General features: G+C 43.9%; 3 protein-coding genes across 15 annotated transcripts in view; all 3 read left to right on the plus strand.

The window, feature by feature from the left end:
• Positions 1-14,404, plus strand: part of KMT2A (lysine methyltransferase 2A) — a 77,517-nt gene extending 63,113 nt beyond the window's left edge. For all 9 annotated transcript variants that reach the window (XM_033119655.1, XM_033119656.1, XM_033119657.1 and 6 more), the window contains 5 exons: positions 7,484-7,658; positions 7,802-7,909; positions 8,348-8,431; positions 8,861-8,990; positions 9,473-14,404. In XM_033119655.1, the coding sequence (XP_032975546.1) occupies positions 7,484-7,658; positions 7,802-7,909; positions 8,348-8,431; positions 8,861-8,990; positions 9,473-9,748 (773 nt within the window). In that variant the 3' untranslated portion in view covers positions 9,749-14,404. The remainder of the gene's footprint in view (positions 1-7,483; positions 7,659-7,801; positions 7,910-8,347; positions 8,432-8,860; positions 8,991-9,472) is intronic.
• Positions 14,405-14,964: 560 nt separating this feature from the next.
• On the plus strand, positions 14,965-18,804 carry TTC36 (tetratricopeptide repeat domain 36). The gene is made up of 3 exons (XM_033119670.1): positions 14,965-15,202; positions 16,215-16,403; positions 18,481-18,804. The coding sequence occupies exons 1-3, from the start codon at positions 15,088-15,090 to the stop codon at positions 18,741-18,743; spliced, it is 567 nt and encodes a 188-aa protein (XP_032975561.1). The 5' UTR covers positions 14,965-15,087; the 3' UTR covers positions 18,744-18,804.
• A 97-nt stretch (positions 18,805-18,901) lies between these two features.
• TMEM25 (transmembrane protein 25) lies at positions 18,902-23,461 on the plus strand. 5 transcript variants are annotated; one of them, XM_033119664.1, is made up of 9 exons: positions 18,902-19,010; positions 19,405-19,600; positions 19,826-20,179; positions 20,621-20,908; positions 21,109-21,237; positions 21,551-21,581; positions 21,734-21,834; positions 21,977-22,063; positions 22,186-23,461. In XM_033119664.1, the coding sequence occupies exons 2-9, from the start codon at positions 19,531-19,533 to the stop codon at positions 22,257-22,259; spliced, it is 1,134 nt and encodes a 377-aa protein (XP_032975555.1). In that variant the 5' UTR covers positions 18,902-19,010; positions 19,405-19,530; the 3' UTR covers positions 22,260-23,461. The 5 variants fall into 5 exon arrangements, with proteins under 5 accessions (XP_032975555.1, XP_032975557.1, XP_032975559.1 ...); XM_033119666.1 differs by having other exon boundaries at positions 19,428-19,600; XM_033119667.1 differs by lacking the exon at positions 18,902-19,010 and having other exon boundaries at positions 19,032-19,600; positions 19,868-20,179.
• Positions 23,462-25,831: the final 2,370 nt, after the last annotated feature.

The following is a 25,831-nucleotide window of genomic DNA, read 5'->3' on the forward strand; positions in this document are numbered from 1 at the left end:
GACAAGCATTGCATTTTATCTACATTCTTGCCAACACTTGTTGTTTTCTGGGTTTTTTGATAGCAGCCACCCTAATGGTATAAGGTGGTATCTTGTAGTTTTCCATGTATATGCCAAATGATTAATGATATTGCACATCTTTTCATGTGTTAATTGGTCATTTGTATATCTTTGGAGAAATGTTTATTCAAGTGTTTTGCCTATTTCTAAATTGGGTTGTTTGTTTTTTAGAAGTTTTCTATATATTTCTATACATGAAATTCTACTCCTGGAGGAAACCAGCATTTTGACTCAGTGTTCTCAGCCTCAAATTGAATACCTTAACCCTTTCTGTTTGCCAGTGGGACAGAGATTTCTTTGGTTTATCCATGTCTTTTACTGCCATGTGGAATGGTAGTAAGAAACCATGAGCTCTGGAAGAGACGCCTGACTTCAAGCTCTTTTTCTGCCCTGTTGCTATCAGTATTACATTGGATGCAAGCTAATTAACTTCTCAGAGTCTCGGTATCCTTATCTATAAAGTGGGAACGTTAATGCAACCTTCAAAATTTGCTGTGAAGATAATTAAAATAATGAACCAGACATTACTGGCAGCTATTTATTTATATATATCTATTTATTACATATACATAAGTGTTTATTTATATATTCTAATGTGCCACATTAAGGCCATGATCCTGACTGAAGGGATTTGAGACAAAATTGAGAGAAATTATTGAATACTAGCTTTTTTTTTTTCCCAAGTGTGTTTTTCCAGGACCCATCAGCTCCAAGTCAAGTAGTTGTTTCAATCTAGTTGTGGATGGCACAGCTTACAGTGGCCCATGTGGGGATTGAACCGGCAACCTTGTTGTTACGAGCACCACACTCTACCAACTGAGCTAACTTGCCACTCCAATACTAGCATTTTTTTGATCGTGTCTTTTAGAACACAAAATTTTTTAATTGTCATGAAGTCCAGTTTGTCGGTTTTTTCTTTTGTTACCTGTGCCTTTGGTGTCACGTCCAAGAAATCATTGCCAAATCCAGTGTTGTGAAGATTTTATCCCATGTTTTCTTCTATGTTTTATAGTTTTAGGTCTTACATTTAGGTCCTTGATCCATTCTGAGTTAATTCTTATATATGAGATTAGGTAAGGATCCAACTTCATTCTTTTGCATGTGGATATCCATGCAAAAAGTTTTCCCAGCACCATTTTTTGAAAATACTGTCTTTTCCCCATTGAATGCTCTTGTCACTCTTGGCAAAAATCATTTGACCATATGTGTGAGGGTTTATTACTGGGCTCTCTATTCTATTCCATTGGTCTACATATCTGTCTTTATGCCCTTAGCACACTGTTTTGATTACTATAGCTTTGTTACTAGTTTTGAAATCCGGAAGTATGAGTCCTCCAGTTTCGTTCTTCTACTTCAAGATTGTTTTGGCTATTTGGGGGTCTCGTGAGATTGCGTATGAATTTTAGAATGAGTTCTATTTCTGCAAAAGAAATCATTGGAATTTTCATAGGGATTCCCTTGAATCGGTAGATCACTTTGGGTAGTATTGACATTTTAACAATATTAAGGCTTCCAATCCATGAACTTGGGATGAGTTTCCATTTATTTATGTCTTTTTAAAGTTTCTGTCAGCAGTGTTTTGTGTTTTTCGTTGTATGAGTCTTTCACTTCCTTGATTAAGTACTTTTCTCTTTGTGATGCTATTGTAAGTGGAATTGTTTTTGAAATTTTCTTTTCAGATTGTTCATTATTCGTATATAGAAATGCAACTGATTTTTGTGTGTTGACTTTATATCCTGCTACTTTGCTTAATTTATTTATTTGTTCTAATAGTTATTTTGTGGACTCGGGGGTTTTCTGCATATAATATAATATCTGCAAACAGATAATCTTACTTCTTCCTTTCCAATTTGGGTGCCTTTTATTTCTTTTTCCTACCTGGTTGCTCTCACTAGAACTTCCAGTAGTGTGTTGAATAGAAGTGATGAAAGCAGGCATCCTTTCCTTGTTCGTGATCTTAGAGAAAAAGCTTTCAATCTTTCGCCATTGAGTATGATATTCACTGGGTTTTCATATATGGTTTTTATTAGTATTTTGTTCCTTTATATTGACAAATATTCCATTATGTGTTACACCATATATGTTTTATTCGTTCATCAACTGATGGACATTTGGGTTTTTTTCCATCTTCTGACTATGATGAATAGTGTTGTCATGAATATTCACGTGCAAGTTTTGTATAGACATGTTTTTATTTCTCTTGGGTATATACCTAAGAGTGGAATTGCTGGATCATAATGGTAACTATGTTTAATATTTGGAGGAACTGCCAAATAGTTTTCCCAACGTGGCTGCACCTTTTTACACTTCCACCAACAATGTACAATGGTTCCAATATCCACATCCTTGCCAATACTTGTTATTGTGGTTCTTTTTTTATTATATACATCTTAGTGAGTGTGAAATGGTATCTTATTGTGGTTTTGTTACACCTTCTTTATAAAGTTGAAAGTTTCTCATTGCTATTAGACTTCAAATTAAATTTAGGCAGTGTGAAAACATCATTAATATAGTTGTTTCAAGTGAACATTAAAGATTTTAATTAATGTAAGGTAGAAATCTTCCATTGACTCTGTATTTTTCATATCTAGCTACGTCTCTAACCACCTTTCAGATTGGTCCTGGAAAGGAAGTGAATGAGTACTTAGAGGAATTTAACTTTATCTGGAATGTTTTTGTTTTAAGAAAAGGAGAGGAAAATATTTGAAGCATATATTAGAAAACGTTAACATTTGTTTAGTTTAAGTGGCAGTTAGATGTGTAGCTATTATAATAACCTGTGTACTTTTCTGTGTTTTAAATTTTTTAGAATTTTTTTTTTTTAGTTAAAAAAAAGAGCAAAGCACACCACAGGTGTTTTATCCCCTCAAAATCCGAATGGCCAGTGACAATGGAAAGATACTCATTGTCACTCATAATTTTTTAAATGCATATTAAAACATTAACTATCATCACCTTGATAAACAAAGATTCGGAATTTGGAGATAATATAAAGATGGAGGAGATGGGCTCTCTTACATTACTAATACAACTACATATTTGGAGGAACAGTTAAATAATCGTTACCAAATTTTCAAGTCACATGACCTTCCATCCAACAATTCCACTTCTAAGAAATTATCCTATAGGTTGTCTCAACCAAATCATAAAAAATTTATAAGGATAGTCATTCCAATATGTGGTAGCAGAAAATTGGAAGCAACCCAAATATTCCTCATTAGGGGACTTTAGAAAGAGCTCCAAAGTAAATTGATTGAAAAGGCTAGTTATAACAGTGTGTATCTGGTATGATCATGATTCCTTTTATATATATATAATGTACTGTATATATGTAATATATACAAAAAATTAATATAAGATCCGGTCTTATTTTACCATAAGACCAGGTCTTATATAATATAATTAATATAATATAATACTGGGTCTTATGTTAATTTTTGCTCCAAAAGACACATTAGAGCTGGTTGTCCAGTGAGGTCTTATTTTTGGGGAAACACAGTATCTGTTCCAGATGCAAAGATGAGTAAGACATGATTCCTGTTTTCAAGAAGTATCTAAGGCAAACAGGCAGGTGCACAACAAGCTTTCCTTTCTCACTCAGTAGGCTTGTTCAGCTATTCCCATGCTCTCATATTACATGCCAATAATTGAACCCATTTTTCTTACCATCTCCCAAAACTCGGGTCAGAGAAATCCAGTAAATATAGACGTCCTTCCTTTCTCACATCATTCACATCCTAATGGACACTGCTGTTGATTCTACCCCAAAAGTACAAGTCATATTCCTTTCTTCTCTTTCCTTCCTCAGGCGCAACCTTTGTTATTCTCTAACCTGTAGTATTAATAAGACTTACGACTGGGCTCTGAATTTCCCATCTCTCCTCCTTATAGTGAATCACCAGTGTCACCAGATGTACCTTAGATTCTTAATGTTGCCTACTAATTGTGGAATACAATTTCAATCCTTATATTTGTAATTAGTAAATATTTACTAAACACTTGTCCCTGGCACCATGTTAAACACGTAGGATATAATTGCTGAGTAGAAGCAGACTCAATCCTACTCTGCTGAGGGTTCCAGTCTATGGATACCTTCCTTACATGATACGTTCACCCTGCCTCATCTGCTCAGCATCAGGTCTCAGCATTTTCCTCACCCCATAAGAGTCTTTGTTCTGTAGCCAGATTACACTGTTTACTGGTTCAGATCCATTAGTGTGTCTTAAAGTGTGGTCTGTAGACATGAATCATAACCTCTGGGCTTGGAGGCGAGAAAGCTGAATTTTTAACACGTACCCCAAATAAGTCTTATTACTTATATTACATGTGCTTTCACACTAGCATACCATGGTTCATGCAGTTCCCTCTACTAGGAATGGCCTACTTCCCTCTGTCTTCTCTCTCCTGCACCCCAAAACCCTTGTTTGCTTGACAAACTCCCGTTAATCCTTCAAGACCCTGCTCAAAGTTACCGCTTTTCTTTAGCATTTGTTGACCATTCTCTATACCTATTGCCTTATCACTTAGGATGTGTTTGGCCTCAAGTTTCAGAAACCCCAATTCTTTACTGATTTAAACAGGAAGATGATTTATCATCTTACACAACAAAGTCCAGTGGCAGCACAGACATCAGGATTGACTGTTAAGGGAGTTTGCAATGTCATAAAGATCTAGAATCTTTCCTTCTTTCCACTTTGCTGTCAGTGGTAAAGCTTCATCTTCAGGCTGATAGCAAATGACTGCAGCAGTTCCCAGGGTCATAGTCAGTCATGGCAGAGTTCAGGGTGGGTGCTTTGTGTTAGCAAGAAGTGGACTTCTCTCATCTCACAGACCAGAATTTGGTACCATGTCTATTCCTAAGTCACTGCCAAGGGGACTGGGATTCCCGGGGTTGGCTTAGACTAATCATCAGATATGGAATGGGTGCTGAGGGTTAACCATAGTCACCACTGTGTTCCCCAGTCCAACATGTGTCTGTCGTTCTCCATTTCCACTGCTCTCACCTTGTCCTTGCCCTCATGACCTTATATTCTAGTGGCAGATATAAAAACTCTAAAAAAAGATAAAATGGGGTAATGAAAATAGTGACACAAAGGTAGGTAGTTGGTGGCAGGGAGCCTCTTTTAGATATAGTGGTCAGGAAAGGAATCTTCTTGAAGAGGAGACATTAAAGCTGAAACCTGAGTGATGATAAGAAGCCAGTCTTGCAACAGTTAGAATAAAAGTCCTCATTGCAGGAGAAAGAGCAGATGAAAAAGCCCTGACGTGGGAATACCTTTGTGTGTTTATTGTGTGTCTCTTCCATGAAATAAAAACTCTGTGAATACAGGTACCTTGCCTGCCTTGTTTACCTCTATTCCCGATGTTCTGTCTGTCACAGTGGAGAGATGGAAAGAATGTGTGGGATATAGTAAGTGCTCAGTAAATATTTGTTGAACAAATAAGTGACTCCCCCACAACAGAAAAGATTGTTTCCTTTTGAAAGTTCCCACAGTACTTTATGCTCTACCTTTATTTTATTTGGATACTTTCACATTGTATGGTTTGTGTACATATCTGCCTCTCTCTGCCAACAGTTCCATGAGAACATACATTATTCATCTTTGTTTTCCCATTATTGACACAGTACCTAATCTCATTGTAAGCCCTCCTGTGAATGTATAGTTGAACACTCAGCCTTAGTATTAAAATGAACTTTTTGTAAAAATATACTTAAGTATGTTTTTCAATGTCTTTTTCTACCTAGGAATCCACAGCAATCTAAAACTCTTAGGAGAAAACTCGGGGTGGGGGGTGGGGTGGGATCTGTTGTATAGGAAAAAAAAATGTTTGCCATTGTCTTGCATGGCTTAAGCTCTTAACGTTGTAGACTTGTACTACATGCTTAGGTTGAGTTCTAATTGGAACAACAGTTGTGTTCATAAGAATGTTGCTTATCTGGAGACTTGACTTTCTACTTGCCACTGAAACCAAATTATCTATCTTTGAAATTTTCTAAGTGAAACAGAAATTACACATCTAACAAAAACTTTCCCGGGCGTCCGGAGGGCTCAGTTGGTTAGAGCGCGAGCTCTTAACAACAAGGTTGCTGGTTCAATTCCTGCATGGAATGGTGGGCTGTGCCCCCTGCAACTAGATTGAAAATGGGAACTGGACTTGGAGCTGAGCTGTGCCGTCCACAACTAGATTGAAGGACAACTTGGAGCTGATGGGCCCTGGAGAAACACACTGTTCCCCAATATACCCCAATAAAAATAAACAATAAAAATAGAAAAACTTTCCCCTCTCCTAAAAAATTACCTAAGACATAGAAGAATTTCAAAATGTGGAAAGCAAACAATAATAACAAATTAAATGGTAGATAAGATCCCATCTCCCAGAAGTAACTATTGTTAATATTTAAACATGGATATCCTTCCAGACATGGCATGTGGTCCCCATGTTATACTCAGGTTACATCTCTAAATATGCTTCATAACATAAACTGTATGTCTGTTGGAATTGTGTAGGTAATCCTAACACAATTACACTTATGAAGTACATGTCTTGTCTACAACAGACACCATTATTTTGGTATCTGGTAATAATACCAAAAACAATATTTATAAATACTGAAATCATATTAATGAAATAATAGTGTTTACTTAATAAAATGATAAAGAACATTAGCTATTTGTTAGTTTCAAAAGAGTGTGGCAGTTGTTACTGTGCCCCCATCTTTTAATGAAAGAAGCCGATCCTTTTATTGTCTGTGCCAGCTGGCTTATATAAATGTTTTTGTAAAATAAAGAGAAATAAGAAATGCTCATTAATGGCATGAAACTATTGAGTAAAACAAAGCAGCTGTTGAGGGAGTAACTCCATACATTCACTAAAACAACACAGAGTTTTGTGTTAGAGGTTTACTAACATTCCTTTTAAATTTTAGTGAGGTACCTGTGTGAATATGAGCTTACAGAACCCAGCTACTCCAATGGGATCATAGTAGAAGTTATATAATCCAAGATTCAAATCTTGTTACACTAGCTATGTGACCTTGTGTGTGGTATTTAAATTCTCTGAACCTAAGTTTACTTACTTAATATTAACATTGTGGTAACTCCTGCCTCTTGTGGTTATTAAAACCATGAAATGGAATAATGCATATAGCATTTTTGTGTACATACAGAATGTAGAAAATAGTCCATAGTTTGGTGGCTTGCTTTTTTCACTTAATCAGTCACAAATGTTTTCCATTATTGATAGATCTGTGTATCTACATCATTTTAATGGCCACCGAATGCTAATTGCTGGCTGGCTAGTCTTTAATATGACTCACCCTCCAGTAGCCTCTGGCAGTCATTCCCTAGCATGGGCATTTCTTTAGTACTGTGCAGTTCTCTCAGCTGCACTCCTCACAGCCCTGGTGCCTTTGATCCTGTAGGTGTTAACGGTGTGAGAATGCTGGGGATTCTGCATGATGCAGTTGTGTTCCTGATTGAGCAGCTCTCAGGTGCCAAGCACTGTAGGAATTACAAATTCCGTTTCCACAAACCAGAGGAGGCCAATGAACCACCCCTGAACCCTCACGGCTCAGCCAGGGCTGAAGTCCACCTGAGGCAAGTTCCATTCTTTTCTATAAGAAGTTTTGGATCCCGATTTATTATTTATTATATATTTTCCCATATAGCCTTTGAGATTTCCGGTGTTAATGCTTCTGTTAAAGCATCTCTCTAAATATATTCTAATCCTTTGGCTCCAGGAAGTCAGCATTTGACATGTTTAACTTCCTGGCTTCTAAACATCGGCAGCCTCCTGAATACAACCCCAACGATGAGGAAGAGGAGGAGGTACAGTTGAAGTCAGCTCGGTAAGTCTTGAGTGAAGAAGGGTCATTCAAAATACTCTTTGCTTTCCTCTACTCCAGTTCTTCAGGGCGCTGTGCAGTGTTGCTGGGATCAGAATTTCCTAGGTAACATTTAAGAAGACTGAAACGTAGTTTGTATTAAAGTAGCAGTAGCTGGCTGGCAAAAAAGAGAAGATTATGTTATAGATGAGAAATTCAAATGACTGTAAGATGTATATTTTCTTTTTCTTTGACCGTAGTCTACTCTGTCAACTCCACTCTGGTCATCATGGTCAGAAAGTACTCTATGAATTAAAATAGGCCTGATTTTGTAAGGTACTTGTTATGTTTGGCATTGAACAAATAAAGTAGTGTAGTCATATTCTCTAGGAACCTTCGATCCAACACTCAAAACTGATGCTTTCTTGAGGAGTTAATTAATAATGTGCCTTGTCTCTTTAGGAGGGCAACTAGTATGGATCTGCCAATGCCCATGCGGTTCCGGCACTTAAAAAAGACTTCTAAGGAGGCGGTTGGTGTCTACAGGTATGGCTAGAAATTCTAGAGAGAATTATAGAAAACTAATGATGTTTTTCAAAATCAAAGTGACCAAATGCTGGAGTGACCTCCCACATTCAGTAAGTGAGGTTTTATAGATATTATTAATTGAACCTGATGTCCTGGGATCCTGCAGTTCTTGCATTTAACAAGGAATTTAACACAATAAGCATTACAGTGTTGCTACTTCTATTGAGCTACAGAATGGAGACATTTTTAATCATTGTAAATTTGTTATAACAATTAATGTACCCAAATCAGTCCGGTCCAGAGTATTTTTTGTTTCTTTTCTTTTAAGTGTCTATCTCTGTTGGGGGACTAACAGACCAGGAGATTTTATTCATTTATTCATGTATTCATACAGTTAACCTTATTGCAAAATTTGTGGTGAATCTCTTGTCTATCTTTATGTCCTAGGTCTCCCATCCATGGTCGGGGTCTTTTTTGTAAGCGAAACATTGATGCAGGCGAGATGGTGATCGAATATGCTGGCAATGTCATCCGTTCCATCCAGACTGACAAGCGAGAAAAGTATTATGACAGCAAGGTGAGTCTCACACTTTCACTCTCCCAGTTCTTTTATCGTAGAAAGTGGTCATCAATTATAAATAGGATCCCTAGACCAAAAAATAATGTATCTTATTGATTCAAAGACTGTTTTTTAAAAACATTTTAACATTTCTGAAATTTGTGGTGAGCCCAGTAAAAGTTCATAATCCACTCTAAGGTTTAATACAAAAAGATACTCTTGGAAGGTTTGTCTGAGTGGATCCCAGGATCAATAGTACATACCAAGACAATTTTTAGGGTTCTGTTTCCTGCGGAGACATTAAAAACCAATAGTCTAGTCACTGTAATCTAGGAATTCATCATAGAAGCATCTTGAGAGATGGGAGAAATCTGGAAATTTTACTAGAAGAAACTTTGTCCCTCAGCGGCTTTAAGTCACATCCGAAAATGGTTGGGAAATATGCTCAAGCCTGAGCTGTAATAAATAACAGGTTCTTCTCCATTCTCCTTCACATATAGGGCATAGGTTGCTACATGTTTCGAATTGATGACTCAGAGGTAGTGGATGCCACCATGCATGGAAATGCTGCACGCTTCATCAATCACTCCTGTGAGCCGAACTGCTACTCTCGGGTCATCAATATCGATGGACAGAAGCACATTGTCATCTTTGCCATGCGCAAGATCTACCGCGGGGAGGAACTCACTTATGACTATAAGTTCCCCATTGAGGATGCCAGCAACAAGCTACCCTGCAACTGTGGCGCCAAGAAATGCCGGAAGTTCCTAAACTGAAGCTGCTCTTGTCCCCCACAGTTGGAGTACTAGGACCCAGGGCCATCCCAAGCAACACTGAAGGCCTCTGCCAGCAGCTAGGTGTTTCAGGATTGAGTGGGCACAGTTGAGGGGCCTCCATGATGGCTGAGGTCCCTTATGTCCCCTATTCACATTATACATGTGATCCTAGTCCTGGAGAGAGAGATGAGGTCTCAAAGAAAATATGTGTGATCGGCTTTCTACTGGGGCCCCTCTGACTACATGCCGTTAAAAAGTGGGAAATGGGGTCCCTAGCAGACTTTCCTGGAAGAAGCCTATTGAGGGTTAGTTATATGGGGAGATTGGGCCTGAGCATCTCCTCAGAAAGAAGTTGCCATCCATGCCTTGACCCTTTCCCAGGCCTGTAAGCAAGGGGTCAGGCAGAGTCCCAAATATAGGGTTTGGTTGGATACCTGATAGTTTGCCAGCCGGGCCCAGCCTGTCGCTGTCTGTTGAACAAACCGAGAAGGTCTGGTGGTTTTCCCTACTATCCTCCCACTTGCGAGTTCACTTCTGGTTGGGAGACAGGATTCTTAGCACCTTTGGTGTCAAAAGGCTGTCTTGGGGTTTTGCCAATGAATTACCAAACATTGAGCCTATGGGCTTTAAGCAAGTGGGAGTATTATATTATCCCCATGAGCCTTATCTCAGCCAATTACCTTTCTTGACAATAGGAGCGGCTTCCCTCTTATTCCTTCTCTTCACTCCACTTTGTTTTCCCCCTTCATCCCACTGCTTTCCCATTCTTTCTGGGTAGTAGGAGAAAAGGACTCACTGCTCAAGGACACTCCCTATTGGGCACAGCATGTGCCTACAGAAACGTTCCCTGAGCCTGTAAGCACTCCCAGTGGGGAAGTGGACAGGAGCCATTGGCCATAACCAGACAGAATTTGGAGAAGTTTTCATAAAGCTCCACTAAGAGTTTTAAAGAAATATATGTAGCATGATTTTTAAGAAGAGGAAAAGATTATTTAAATAGGATTTGAATCATGCGACAACCAGAGTATCACAACCAGGATGACCCCTGGCCCCATTCCTAGGACATGGTAACTTTATTTTCCCGTGGTTAACACATAGGAAGACTTAATTTTTAAATGGTCGGTGTCCAGTTGAAGGCACAACACTAATCAGATTTCAAGGCCCAAAACTTGGGGACTAGACCACCTTGTATTGAGGGAACTCTGCCACCTACACAAAATGCATGGATAAAGTAAATTAAATGACACTACTGCCCTGATTACTCCTTAGGATGTGGTCAAAACAGCATCAAATGTTTCTTCTCTTCCTTCCCCCAAGACAGTGTCCTGAACCTGTTAAATTAAGTCATTGGATTTTACTCTGTTCTGTTTACAGTTTACTATTTAAGGTTTTATAAATGTAAATATATTTTGTATATTTTTCTATGAGAAGCACTTCATAGGGAGAAGCACTTATGACAAGGCTATTTTTTAAACCGCGGTATTATCCTAATTTAAAAGAAGATCAGTTTTTAATATTTTTTATTTTCATAGGATGAAGTTAGAGAAAATATTCAGCTGTACACACAAAGTCTGGTTTTACCTGCCCAACTTCCCCCTGGAAGGTGTACTTTTTGTTGTTTAATGTGTAGCTTGTTTGTGCCCTGTTGACCTAAACGTTTCCTGGGTTTGCTCTTTGACAATAAATGGAAAAGGAAGGTCACCCAACTCCATTGGGCTACTCCCCTTCTTCCTATATCAAAGCTCCTCAAAAGGCCGTAGTAGTATCTTGACAGCAATTTCTCTTCTTCTTTCCTGTACTGTCTCTCCTTTCTGGCTCAAGCTCAGAGTGGTGAGAGGTAATAATCTACTTTACCCTCATCTTTCGTACTTCAGAGTTAGCAACCAAATTGAAATGGCAGCCTGACATTTTTCATCACCATCTGCCTCATAGATCACCTCGTTCCTTTTTCCTCTGCCCACCAAGTCCTCAAACCTGCAAAGAACCCATGGATCCCCCTGTGTCCTCTTTTGGGGCAGCCCATTGAAACTGAAGCACAGTCTGACCACTCACGATAAAGCAGATTTTTTTCTCTGCCCCTTTTGGCCACAAGGATTTCAGAGCAGTGTAGTCCAGTAGAGGGCGGGCACGCTGTTCTTGCTGCAAGAAGCCCATTCCTATGGAAGTCTAGCAAAGCAATACTACTCTGCCCCGGGACTCACGGCTCTGCTGTGCCTTCCATCCTGGGCTCCCTGTTCTTCTGTGACCTTAAGAACTCTGTCTGGTGGCTTTGCTGGAACATTGTCACTTTTTTCATTGTCGTGCAGGGAGCCCAGCACTGTGGCCAGGACGGCAGAGCCCTCCTTGTCATCATGGAGAAGCGCCAGCAGGGGACTGGGGAAAAGCACTCGACCCAGACCTCACCTCCCTTCCCCCTCTTGCCCATGAACAAGACACAGTGGCCCTAGGGGTTCCACTAGTGTCTAGTTTCCTTTATTATTGCACTGTGTGAGGGTTTTTTGTAAATCCTTTTATTCCTTTTTTTTTTTTTTTAAGAAAAATACCTTAAGCTGCATTTGTTACTAAAATGATTAATGCACTGATGGGTCATGAATTCACCTTGAGAAAGACCCAAAGGCCAGTCAGGGAGTGGGGAAACTCAGCTAAACAGACCTAGATACTGCCCTGCTAGGCCACGCTGTACTGTGAGCCCCTCCTCATTCTCTCTACCAATCGCAAACTCAAGGCCAAGGGAGGAGCCCACATCTGTCCTTCTCTTGCCAGCTGCAGATGGTTTGCCTTGCCTTTCCACTCCCTAACTGTAACCACAGAAATGAGAAACTCTTCTTACAGCTCAGCCTGAGTCCATTGCCAAAATTCAGCATACCTGCCAGCAACTTGGAAATCACCTAAGGTTTCCCTACCAGAGGGGAAGAAGGCAAAAAATGGCATAGCTATCTCCATGACACATCTGAGTTTGTTTTGAAAGTGACCTAAGTCTCCGCACAAAAGTGCAGACTGAGGAACTGTGGTGGGTCATTACCAAGAATCCCCCAAGGGGCACCCCAAATCCCTAAGGAGTAACAGCTGCAAACCTGGTCAGTTCTCACTAAGAGAGCCAGCTTCCTTACAGCTTTGCTGCTAGAACCTGTTGTGGCTGCATTTCCTGGTGGCCAGTGACAACTGTGTAACCAGAATAGCTGCATGGCGCTGACCCTTTGGCCGGAACATGGTCCCTTGGCTCCGTCTGTTCAACTATCCACCACCTCCAGCACAACCCCTCCTGTTTTTTAGACCAATAACAAGAATTAAAGGGAAGCCCTGGCAGCTATCTGTTTGCAACCAGACTCCTTTGCCAGGATCCAGTGCACCACCCTGCTTGCCTGCCACCCTTCCACCCCCCACACATACACACCGGCCAATGCAGTGAGCACCATGCAGCTCCCTTGATTGAAAAAAAGACAACAACAAAACAAAAAAAATTTTGATGAATGTATCTTTCTAAACGACTGATGTTCAATCAAATACCTGAAAATACTAAAGGTCAAGACCTTGTGAGATGTTAACTTTTAAGTTTGATTTGGGGTTTTTTTTTTAAAATAGAAATCAAAATTGGGTTTTGTTTTTAAGGAAAAGCGGGTCATTGCAAAGGGCTGGGTGTAATTTTGTTTCATTTCCTTCATTTTAAAGCAATACAAGGTTATTGAGCAGATGGTTTTGTGCCGAATCATGAATACCAGTCAAGTCTCACTCTGAAAACTTGCAACTTTTTTGTTTTGGTTTTCAAATAAATATAAATATGATATATATAGGAACTAATATAGTAATGCACCATGTAACAAAGCCTAGTTCAGTCCATGGCTTTTAATTCTCTTAACACTATAGATAAGGATTGTTACAGTTGTTAGTAGTGGCAGGAAAATGTCAGTCTGGCACTCCTCTGATCCTCCAAAATGGGGGAACCCAAACCATTAGAGGGGATGGCGGAACAAGTCCATTCCTAGGGTCAGAGAGAAATGCAGAAATGGTGTCACCTGGATTTTTTTCTGCCCGTGAATGTTGCCAGGCAGTACCTGTACTCCTTGTTTCTCTGTTTTTGGTTATGAATGTTGGGGTTACCACCTGCATTTAGGGGAAAATTGTGTTCTGTGCTTTTCTGGTATCTTGTTCCGAGGTACTCTAGTTCTGTCTTTCAACCAAGAAAATAGACTTGTGGTGTTTCTTTTATTGAACTTTTAACAGTCTCTTTAGTAAATACAGGTAGTTGAATAATTGTTTCAAAATCTCAACAGATGACAAGCTTCTTTTCTAGAAATAAGACATTTCTTGACAACTTTATCATGTATAACAGATCTTTTGGGTTTGTTTTTGTTCTTTTTTTTTTTTTCCTTGTGTTCTTCCAAGCTTCTGGTTAAAGGAAAAGAGAAAAAAAAAAAAGGAAAAAATGTGTCTCAAGTCCATCAGTGTTAACTCCCTGTGACAGGGATGAAGGAAAATACTTTAATAGTTCAAAAAATAATAATGCTGAAAGCTCTCTACGAAAGACTGAATGTAAAAGTAAAAAGTGTACATAGTTGTAAAAACAAAAAAGGAGTTTTTAAACATGTTTATTTTCTATGCACTTTTTTTTATTTAAGTGATAGTTTAATTAATAAACATGTCAAGTTTATTGCTGCATATGATGGAGCCTTTTTTGGCTTTGCCTGGGGTGAAAAATGGGGGAGGGGCACAGCCTGTAATCTGATTACAAAGTACCTTCCTCTGTCCTTTATCTTAAGGTAGAATCAAGTCATTTCTCATTGCCTTCTTTCAGGCCTCACTCCACGCTGGCTTTCTTAACCATATTTTCTTCCCTTATTCATTAGTGATGTATGTTCAGGACTTAATTAATTCTGGATATGAGTAAGGGGTCAAGAAGACAAAAGAACAGTTCCTTTACCACCTACATATCCTCTCCTTTATCCATGGGTGGTCAAGCAGTGACTTCTAGCGACTTTCTGCCAATCCATGAATATAATAAAAACATTTCAGGGAGAACTTGTACAGCACCCTCTCTTTGCTCCATCCCACCTTAAGGCCGAAACTGGATTATTTACTGTTTACTGTTTCTCCTAGAACTGGGGTTGGGGTGGGGAGGCAGTTGAGAAATACACGTAAATGTTCTACCAAGCTAGGGTCACTAACCCCAGGGTAAACGGGTTGAGTTTACAGCCACAAGAACGAACGGAAGACGCTCATGGGGGACAGTCCTCAAACAGCCTCCTCCCACTAGATCAATTGGCTGTGAGGCTCAACTCCCACCCCTTCTTTCTCCCTCTTCTCATCCTGAGTCACCTTTTTGGATTTTGGAGTTGAGCACTATGGGGACTCTAAATGATCAGGCGGTGTTACAAGCCATCTTCAATCCTGACACCCCATTTGGAGACGTTGGGTTGGACCTGGGAGAGGAAGCTGAGAAGGAAGAAGTTGATGAAGGTTGAGTATTTGACCTTGGAGTATAGCTCTCCACGGTGGCTGGTCTGCAAGCCTCCCTGGGGTGGCAGAGGGAGGTGGTATTACAAGGTCTCCTGTTTGTTCCATAACCCTTGGGTGATAATTGAGATTGGAATCAGAGAGGTTGGCTGATCCTTAGTGCACTGACAAGGGGCTGGCAAAAGTCACTGCCAAAAGGAGAAAGCCAGGGGTTTGTCTCAGTCCTTCAGCCCTCACACCTCTGAACTGAACTCACCACTTCATTCTCCCCATGATCCAAGCGTAACTTGGCGGGGAGCAGGGTGATATGAAACTCACATCTCTGCCACAAGTGTATCACCCCTCGCAGAGTGGAAGGCAGGAAGAGGGCAGGGCAGGGCTCAGTGGAATGCTTCCAACCTAAGCAGTGCTGCATGCCATTACAAGCCAAGCACTGAGCTGCTCCTTCCAGTGAGTGCGCTCTTCGCTCTTCCATCGGTCCCTAATGGAGACTGATGTCCCTACAGGGAGTTTTTGATATCCTGTTTCTAAAGGAGTCAAGGCTAAGCTAGACTGAGACTTTACACTGAAAAGCTGAGAGATACATGGGAAGTGATTTTCATGACCTGGGTATGTCATGGTGGCCTTTGTGTTAGAGGCGGTGTAGTAGAACAAAATGAGGACAGGCTAAGGAGCCAGAAAGACCTGGGTTCAAATTCAAGCTGTGCAACTTACGGGCTGTGTGACCTTGAGCAACTCTTTTAGCTACAGGCTACGGAGATTGAGCTTTATTCTCCTTAATGAGCCACTAACCAAGGTCCCTTTCCCAGGTCACTTTGGGACTCAGGCATTGCTAGCTTTCAGCCGTGGTGACTTCAGCTCCCCCTACCTAGTCAAATAATGCATCTGACTCCTGTGCCCATATCTCAGCCCAGTCAGCTCTGGCTCAAGTCCCAGGTTTTCAAAGCCTGGGGTGGCTTTTGCTTCTTGCTCCCAACCACACACCTATCCCCTCCCGGCTCCCTCCCTGGCACAGATGGAGTTTTCCCTCAAGCACAGTTGGAGCAGTCCAAGGCCCTGGAGCTGCAGGGGGTGATAGCAGCAGAAGCTGGCAACCTCAGCACAGCCCTGGAGAGGTTTGGCCAAGCCATCAACCTGCTGCCGGAGAGGGCCTCAGCCTACAACAATCGAGCCCAGGCCCGGCGTCTCCAGGGAGATGTGGCAGGTGAGGAGAGATGCCCCAGAGCCTCTGCAGAAGGGGCCCTGGACTGCACAGGCCAGGGACGAAATGGTTGTGGGGCTGGGGCCTGGGGAGTCACTAAACCCCTCTGGAAGATTCCTCACCTACTACATAGGCATTCTTACCTAGGAGAGACTTTATGGGCCCTGCTAATCTCTTGGGGCTATTGTGAAAGTCAGAATAGATTGCGTTTCATTTTTTTATTTAACAAACATTTAATGAGCGTCTACTATTGTAGCAGTGGGCCAGGTGCTGAGGACACAAACATAAATATATCTACTTATAGCAACTACTATGTTCCAGGCACTAAGCATTTTATATGTAAGATGTAGTAACTCATTTAATTCATACAACCCTGAAAGGTATGTACTGTTGTTATCTCCATTTTACAGATAAAGAAACTGAAGCAGGGAGGTTAAGTAGTTTGCTGCTCTCATATCTTCCCAGCTGAGAAGGCGAGCTGGGATTTGAACCAGGTGGTAGGGCTCCAGAGTGTGTGCTCTTACTCCCCACGTGATACTGCTTCTCAAGCTCACAGTCTAGTGAGTAGGGCAGACACAGAATTATGATACCACCATAAGAAGTGAGAAGGATCTGTTCCTGAAGGGTGAGTTTTAAAGGATGAGTAGGAGTTAGCTGGATGGAGGTGAGTAAGTGGAGAAGGAACAGCCTGTGGAGAGCTAGAAGACACGAAAGTTATAGGGATCTACAGGCTGGGGGGAACGGTGTGGTGGAAGGATGGAGTAGAGCCTCGAGATAAATGAGAATCATAAAGGGTTGTAACTGGGGAGTGACTGGATCAAACCTGCTGCATTCAGGTTACTCCAGCTGGGGACGGGACAATGGGGCAAAGGAAGCCACGCTAAGAACCAGAGAGCAGGCCAATAAGGGTTGTAAACCACTCAAGCCTAGTAGGGAACCACTAAACTTAAGACTCACGGTGGTGCAGATGCTCTGGGGATCGGGAATGCTAGGCTGAGGAGACTGGTTTCCATTCTGGGAACAGTACAGAAGCCCAAGGGCCCCTTTTCCAGGCTTGTCTGCCACCTGATTCCAGCATGGCAGGGCTGTAAAGGTCGCTGGGGACAGCCTGCAGACCAAAACCCAGAGAAGATTAGAGGCAATTCGCCTGAAGAGGCTTTCAATTCCTCCAGACCAACTCCTCTGACGGAAACCTGAGAAATGTTGTCATCAGAGAGCTTCCCAAAAGTCCCGGTCCACGTGTAGTGGGAGCATAGCCCTGCTGGGTTCTGGGGATCAAAACAGAGACAGAACAGGGAAGATCATCCTTGCTCTAGGATGACAATGGAGCTCCCCAAGCACCCTGACAGGCTCTTCAGACTAGAGAATGTGAGTGAAATGAAAGAGCCCAGAAGAAATGCAGCTCAGTGGGACCCTACAGTAAATACCAGCGGGCTGCTTGAGGTTGAGTTCAGATGCCTAACCCCAGTATTTTATGAGGACAATAAAAATTAAAATAGGGCAGGCCAGCTCTGGCTCCAAGACCTCCTTCAAAGAAAATTAGATACAAAATAAAGATGATAGAAATAACGAATGAGAAAAGGCAGTCAGTGAAGAAAACAGGTGAGAAAAGCTGTTTTAAATCACACAGTGGAAAAGAGAAAAACCTCCAAAAGGAAAAGAGAAATGAACTTTATTGTGTTTGTAAGAAACGGTTGTCAGTTCATTATAATTTTTCTGGACTCTGGAATTGAATTAGTCGCCTGGTGGTACATGGTAGATGTTTAATAACATTAAGTGTGGAATAAATTGCCTGCTACATGCCGGCAACGGGCCAGATTCATGAACATCGTGACCATGCAAAATCCTCCCAGCAACCTTCATGTTTTGGTGTGGGGCAAGGCGAGACCTGGACTTTAGTCCCAGCTCTGCCACTAACTGGCTATGCAGCCAAGGCATATCTTGCCAACTCTTCCAGTCTTCAGCTGGAATATGGAGAATAACAATACCTACCTCTAGGATCAAGTGCAGGAGAGCTGTAAATGGCTGAGCCCCAGGGCCCCAATTCTGAGCCCGGATTCTGTGCTCGCTCGTCCCGCAGGAGCCCTGGAAGACCTGGAGCGCGCCGTGACGCTGAGCCGCGGCCGGGGCCGCGCCGCCCGCCAGGGCTTCGTGCAGCGTGGGCTCTTGGCGCGACTGCAGGGCCGGGACGACGACGCCCGCAGGGACTTCGAGCGGGCGGCGCGGCTGGGCAGCCCTTTCGCGCGGCGCCAGCTGGTGCTGCTTAACCCGTACGCCGCACTGTGCAACCGCATGCTGGCAGACATGATGGGGCAGCTGCGATGCCCCCGTAACGGGCACTGAGCCGTCCCGGGGGACAGGGAGCGGCGGGCCCTGAACCAATAAAGCTATCGGCTCGCCCAGACTCCCGCCTGTGTCTGCGTCCAACCGCCGTCCTCGCGGGTGCAGGACGCTGTGGGATTCCCTACGCCGGAGGCCGTCTGTGCGTGGGGGACGGCCGCGTGGTCGGGCATTGATTGGCCTTGCCTGGCTTAGCCCCGCCCCTGCAGGGCTCTGCAGTGTTTATCAGACCTGAGCAGTTGCCGTGGCTGCGCGCAGGGTGGGAGACAGGTGAGCCGCCCCCGTATGCGGCGCGGGGAAGCTTGCGGGGGGGCAGGGGGTCCCTAGCCGGCCGCATCACCTCTTCCTCAGCCCATGTCCGCCTGAGCAACCAGAAGGATGGGAAAGGGGGGTAGGGCGAGAGATGGGGGCAGGAGGAATGGGGCAAGAGAGACACGGGGTCTAGAGAAGGACGATCTCTTTCGGGGAGGAGCAGTATCAGCCTGTGTGCGTCTGGGCCTGGGGTGGGCTGCACGGTTGCCAGTTGTTTCTGTGTATCCGCGGCGGGGTGTCTGTCCGCTAGAGTCAGAGCTCAGTTCCGCGCCCGCAGGGTACACAGGTACGCGTACGCGCTGGGTGGATTTGGGCTTGGCTTTTCGCGTCCTTGCCTACATTTTTGGGTCAGTCTAGATTTTTGTTTTCCTGGAGAGTCAATTTCCTAGAGGAATCACTAAGCTGGCCTGATCTCACCTGACTAACGTCGAGAGCCACCCCGGTCTCTCGCCAGCGTGGGGCTCAGGCCGGGGCCACCATGGCGCAGCCTCCACGCCCAGCTACACTCTCGCACACGCTGCTGCTCCTGCCAGCCGTTCTGAGCTCAGGTACACCCGCCCTCTTCATCCCTTGGCCAAGCACTTCAAGAGCCAAATCCCCTTCTCTCCCTTCGTTGCCTGCACATTCTGTTTGGATACCCACTTCAGGCCCCAGTCACCAGAGCTGGGTTCCCCTCACCCACCTACCCAAGATCTAGCCGGTCCCTGGTGAGAGAACCCAGATTTTCTGTTTCTTGGCTGCCCCTCTGTAACTGAACTTCATGCTGGTCGCAGAACAGTACCAAGCCTACATCAGAAACCCCTGCTGCGTTCCAGGTTGGGGGGAGTTGGCGCCGCGAATTGATGGCCGGGCCTGGGCTGAGCGGGCACTTTTGGAGAATGAACGCCACGCCTTCACCTGCCGAGTGGCAGGGGGGCCTGGCACCCCGCAACTGGCCTGGTACCTGGATGGTCAGCTGCAGGAGGCCAGCACCTCAAGACTGCTGAGTGTGGGCGGAGAGGCCTTCTCTGGAGGCACCAGCACCTTCACTGTCATTGCCCAGCGGGCCCAGCATGAGCTCAACTGCTCTGTGCAGGATCCAGGCAGGGGCCGGCCAGCCAACGCCTCCGTCATCCTCAATGTGCAATGTGAGTGTCCCTGAGGTGGGCAGGGAGAGAGGTTCTCTGCCCGGGCACCCCCAGCAGCCACCTCGTTGGTGGTCTGATAGGACATTTAACAAACACTTAAGCACTTTCCAAATATTAATTCACTTTAATCCTCACAGTAATCCTATGAGGTAATTACTGTTGTTATCCCCATTTTACAAATGAGAAAACAGGCACAGAGAAGTTAAGCGATCTGGTAGAGGTCATACAGCTGGTAAGTAGCAGAGCCAGGATTCAAATCTGGACTTTTTAGCTCCAGTGTGTTTATACTCTTGATCACCACACAGTGCTGCCTATAAGGTGGACCCAGCCATCCTATTTCCCAATGTCCCCTGAACGAGAGGTCCCTTCTGGGTTTGGGAAGAAAGGTCAAGGAGTATGAGGAGCTATGGTGAGAGCATATTGGCCTCTTCTTTGTACCAGTTAAGCCAGAGATTGCTCAGGTCGGAGCCAAGTACCAGGAAGCTCAGAACCAGGGCCTCCTCGTCCTTTTTGCCCTGGTGCGTGCCAACCCGCCTGCCAATGTGACCTGGATCGACCAGAATGGGCCAGTGACTGTCAACACTTCCAACTTCCTGGTGCTGGATGCCCAGAACTACCCCTGGCTCACCAACCACACTGTGCAGCTGCAGCTCCGAAGCCTGGCATACAACCTATCCGTGGTAGCCACCAATGATGTGGGTGTCACCAGCGCCTCACTTCCAGCCCCAGGTGAGCACTGCCACTAACGGGCCCAGCAAAGCCTCTGGTGGGTGTGGAATCTCAGTATAAAAATGGGAGGATTGTTGCCCCCTGAGAGGCTTGTGAATGAGCTGTCCCCAGCCGCCGTGGGCGAGGAGGACAGAGGACCGGTGACATCTCAGAGTTGGGGGCCCTGCCCCCTCAGAACCTAACCAAAGGATGACCTGCAGGACTCCTGGCCACCCGGGTGGAAGTGCCACTGCTTGGCATTGTTGTGGCTGGAGGGCTTGCCCTGGGCACCCTGGTGGCGTTCAGCACCTTGGTGGCCTGCCTGGTCTGCAGGAAAGAGAAGACCAAAGGTAGGGCCAAAGCGGTGTGGGGCGGAGGGTGGCTGGGGAGTGGAGATGAGGTCAGGGGTGAGCAGCAGGACAGCAAGTAGGGCTGTGCAGAACAAGTCATCTCTGACAAGTGTTCACGAGTGTGCCCATGGCTAAATCATGTGCGTCCGAGGTGGCAGGACTGGGCACTGGGAACAATACCCCTGGTCCGAGAGCCAAGGCTGGGTATTTGAGAAACTCCTTGCATGAGGGTCCTGGGTCTGAAAGATCAGGAGGCGCAGAGCCCAGGTTGGTGGGTACACCGAGAACAGTGGTATGGTTTCTTTCTCCTCAGGCCCCTCCCGGCGCCCGTCTCTGATCTCTAGGTAACTCTGGGGCTGGGTGAATGGGCTGAATGGAGATGCAGCATGGGGACAGGTGGGAATCTGCAGTTGCTGGTAGTTCTGGAATGGGCCTGAAAGCAGGAATCTGGGCCTGCTGGAACCAGGAGGTAGCCCAGGATTTGTCCGCCCCATAGTGACTCTAACAACGTGAAACTCAACAACGTGCGCCTGCCCCGGGAGAACCTGTCCCTCCCATCCAACCTTCAGCTCAACAACCTCACTCCGGATTCCAGAGGTACATCCAGGACCCTCTGTTTGCCCCTGCTTTATCTTCAGAGGTGCTTCTGAGGAAAAGAGAGACCTTGGTTCTTAGGAGGGGCAAAGCCCCACCAGGCACACTTCTTGTCCTGCACATCATCCCCTTTGTCACCCAACAGGGAAACCAGCAGACCAGCAGGTGGCTCAGAACAACAGCCAGCCAGAACTGCTGGACCTAGAGCCCGGCGGCCTCCTCACCAGCCAAGGTACCCTCCTCCTGTGCTCACCAGCCCTTGTGTTTATGGCTCTGAGTCCCCAGGGACAGAGATGGGTCTCCCAACTTCCAAGTATAAGGGTTACCAACTCCTGGGCATCTCTGACCCTACAGGTTTCATCCGTCTCCCAGTGCTGGGCTACATCTATCGAGTATCCAGTGTGAGCAGTGATGAAATCTGGCTCTGAGCTGAGGGCGAGATGAAGGGTGCCGTGGCCTCTGGGCACCCTCGTACTCTTCAAAGGCCTCCTCTGCCCAGCCATGTTGCCAACAAGAGGAGGCCATGCCACTGCCACTTTTGCTTGCCCCCTGGTTGGGGTGCCCTCTCTGTCATCCACATGATGGTTCATTGGGATCCGACCCGCAGGGGCATAGGTATCCTTGGCAAGGCTGCTGGCTGGACCCAAGTCCTTGTTCTAACTCAGGTGGGGGTCCTGCATGTTATACTCACGTCCAGTCAGATAGAGCTCTTGGCCCAGGTATTTAGAGGTCATCCAGCATGTAAGTGTGGCATGGCCCTGTTGGCTTGGGCCTGCTCTGTGTCCTCCACCAGTACTCCTCAGCACCTTGTACAGCAGGCATGGGGGCATGCCTGGTTGTGGGACAAGGAGGGTCCTGCACATCTTGGATTTCCTTCCCATGCTATGCAACTTGGTTCCCTCAGGGAAAATTTAGGACCTCGCTAGCTTCATAGAACCAAACTGCCCTTTGCAAAGGAACCAACCTCTGGCCCAGGGGCATTGGCCAAGCACAAACTAGTCCCTTTTGCGCATACCTCTGCCCTTTCTTTGCCGCCTGTGTCCCCACCTTCTCTTGGGCGCTAGACTTCTCCACTGGCCCAGCCTCTGGCGGTGTTAGTGCCTGGTGTTAACACAAATCAGACGGAAAAGAGGGAGGTGAGAAGTCTGCTGGCATCTAGGACAGCATGTAGCTATGCTTCATTTTTTTACACTGTTAGTAATTCCCCGGGGGGGGGGGGCTCAGGGCCCCTCTGTGGCTTCCCCAAGTCTGGTCTTCCTGTGATTCACTGAGTGCCCTGAGCCCTCTACATTGGTGGTTTCCTTCTCAACATGTCTCTCCTGCCCTGGGACCCACCCCAGCCCTGACCAACCCACTCTTCCTGTCCCACCCTTTGTTCTTCAGGGGATGGTCATAGTGGCACTTAATTCAACAGTGTGGGAAGCTTTAGGGGGACATGGAGAAAGAGGGAGACCACATACCCCAAAATGACCTAAGGACACTTTACAAAGCATCATGAAAATGACTGCAAATTAACATAGTGTGGAGTATATTTTTCATTGTTATCTAGTTTTATAATTTTTCTCATGTTACTGCCTAGGACAGTGCTGAGCACACAGTAAATTCAATAAACTTGAGGGAGTGAATGTTACATGTGTTTCATTCCTTCAAATATGTTTCTTAGTGAGATCTTTTAAATCACACAGTAGACAAAAGTACAGCAAACACCTGTGTACCCACCACTCAACTCTTGAATCTTAACATTTTACTTTATTTGCTTTAAATCTTTTATTTTTAAAAATAAGTAATATTATTTCTTTAACTACACTGTTCCCAGGGGTGAGGATGGCATTTTCTATTTCAAGAATGCCCATGGGGATCATAGATATACCCAGGGACTGAGTCTACCTTGGTCGATATCACTTGGCACTCTCCTCCCTCAGGACTGTGGCTAAGCCTCATGAGCCCCTTTGCCCTGACCATGGGTACAGAAGGCTCAGACTAAGCTGTGATTTTTCTGGGGGCAAAAAAAGTTCTGGGCGATCATGAGGGCAGATTTATAGTCTACTTTTTTTGGTGACAGATTGGCTTGGCTTGCATAGCTCTGGGTTTTCCATCCATGTCCTTTTCCTCGTCTCTCTTTTGTTCAGTATTTTCCTCCATGGAAGTAGCTAAGGCTACCCCAGCCTCCTGTGAGGACCTTAGTTCCAACCTCCTTTGATTTTGTTTGTAAGCTCCTTCATGGCTCCAGAACTTTTAGCAACAGTCAATTCTGTTGACCTCCACTATCCCTTTTGGTAGGTCCTAGGGCCTCTTCCTTGATGGTTCTCTGGCAAGGCTACAGGTTTTGCATGCTTTCCTCTCAGCTGCATTCAAGGTCTTACTTTAGCAGAAAGGTTTACTCCCTGGCAATATCTCTCATCCTTGCAAGTGTTTGCTAAGAAATGGACTTTCAAACTGGTGTCCCAATTCTCCATACATGTCCCTTAGATCAGAGATTCCTTGTACCTTTGTTGAGTCACACACTCCTTGGAGAATGTGACAAAAGTTAACTTTCTGAGAAAATGCAGACTGAAAAACCCCTGCTCATTATGCAAGTCAAAGCCCATCAAATTATAACATGGATGAACCTTGAAAACACTATGCTAAGTGAAAGAAGCCAAACCCAAAAGACCACATATTCTATGCCTCCATTTATATCAAATTCCCAAAACAGACAAATCTACAGACACAATAGACTAATAAGAACTTGTGAAAATTAATGTTCAACTTTGTGCATTGCTGGTGGGTATGTAAAATGGTACAGCCACTGTGGAAGACAGTATAGCATTTCCTCAAAAAGTTAAATGACTCAGCAATTTTACTTCTTATTATAGGTTTATTCCCCAAAGTATTCAAAGGAGGGACTCAAACAGTTATTTGTACACCAATACTAATAGCAGCATTATTTACAATAACCAAAAGGTGGAAACAACCCAAATGTATGTTAACATGTGAATGGATAAAGAAAATGTAGTATATACATACAATGGAATATTATTCAGCCTTTTAAAAAGGAAGGAAATTCTGGCATATACTACAACATGGATGAACCTTGACAACATTGTGCTAAGTGAAATAAGCCAGACACCAAAAGACAAATCTTGTATGATTCCACTTACGTGTTATCTAGAATAGGCAAACTCTGAAGACAGAAGATAGAAGTTACCAGGAGCTGGGTGGAGGGCAAGGGAGAGGCAGAAGTTATTGTTTAATGGCTACGGTTTCAATTTAGGATAACAAAAAAGTTCTGAAGCTAGATAGTGGTGATGGTTGCACAACAATGTAAATGGACTTAATGCCACTGCATTGTACACTTAAAAGTGGTTAAATGGTGAATTTCATTTTATGTATATTTTACTTTGTTTTTAAATTTTGATTACTGATTCAATCTTCTTACTACTTATAGGTCTTTCAAATTTTCTATGTCAGTCTTGGTAGGTTTTGTGTTTCTAGGAATTTGTCATTTTATCTAGGTTATCCAATTTGTTGGCTACAATTATTCATAGTACTCTCTAATCCTTTTATTTCTATAGAATTGGTAGTAATATCCCCACTTTCTGATTTTAGTTATTTGAGTTTTCTCTTTTTTTCTTTCTTAGACAACTTGGCTAAAGGCTTTTCAATTTTGTTAATCATTTTGAAGAACCAACTTTTGGTTTTGTCAATTTTCTCTATTGTTTTTCTGTTACCTATTTTATTTTCATTTGCTCTCATCTTTATTATTTCCTTCCTCTGCTAGCTATGGGTTGTTTGTCCTTTTTCTAGTTCCTAAGATTGTAAAGTTAGATTGTTAATTTGAGGTGTTGCTTTTTTTTTTTTTAATGTAAGCATTTATAGCTCGGAATTTCCCTCTGAGCACTGCTTTTGCTGCATCCCATAAGTTTTGGTATGTTGTATTTTTGTTTTCATTTATCCCTAAGTATTTTCTAATTTCCCTTGTGATTTCTTCTTTGACCCATTGGTGAAAAGTGTATTGTTT

This window comes from Rhinolophus ferrumequinum, chromosome 11 (assembly GCF_004115265.2).
Source record: "Rhinolophus ferrumequinum isolate MPI-CBG mRhiFer1 chromosome 11, mRhiFer1_v1.p, whole genome shotgun sequence".
NCBI lineage: Eukaryota > Metazoa > Chordata > Mammalia > Chiroptera > Rhinolophidae > Rhinolophus > Rhinolophus ferrumequinum.

Bases quoted from the DNA above. Each gene is read 5' to 3' on its own strand.
- TMEM25 (XM_033119664.1), top strand. From the start codon at position 19,531: ATGGCGCAGCCTCCACGCCCAGCTACACTCTCGCACACGCTGCTGCTC. The intron at 21,238-21,550 runs GTAGGGCCAAAG...CTTTCTCCTCAG, and splicing joins CAGGAAAGAGAAGACCAAAG to GCCCCTCCCGGCGCCCGTCT. The intron at 21,835-21,976 runs GTACATCCAGGA...GTCACCCAACAG, and splicing joins CCTCACTCCGGATTCCAGAG to GGAAACCAGCAGACCAGCAG.
- TTC36 (XM_033119670.1), top strand. From the start codon at position 15,088: ATGGGGACTCTAAATGATCAGGCGGTGTTACAAGCCATCTTCAATCCT. The intron at 15,203-16,214 runs GTTGAGTATTTG...TCCCTGGCACAG, and splicing joins GAAGGAAGAAGTTGATGAAG to ATGGAGTTTTCCCTCAAGCA. The intron at 16,404-18,480 runs GTGAGGAGAGAT...CTCGTCCCGCAG, and splicing joins TCTCCAGGGAGATGTGGCAG to GAGCCCTGGAAGACCTGGAG.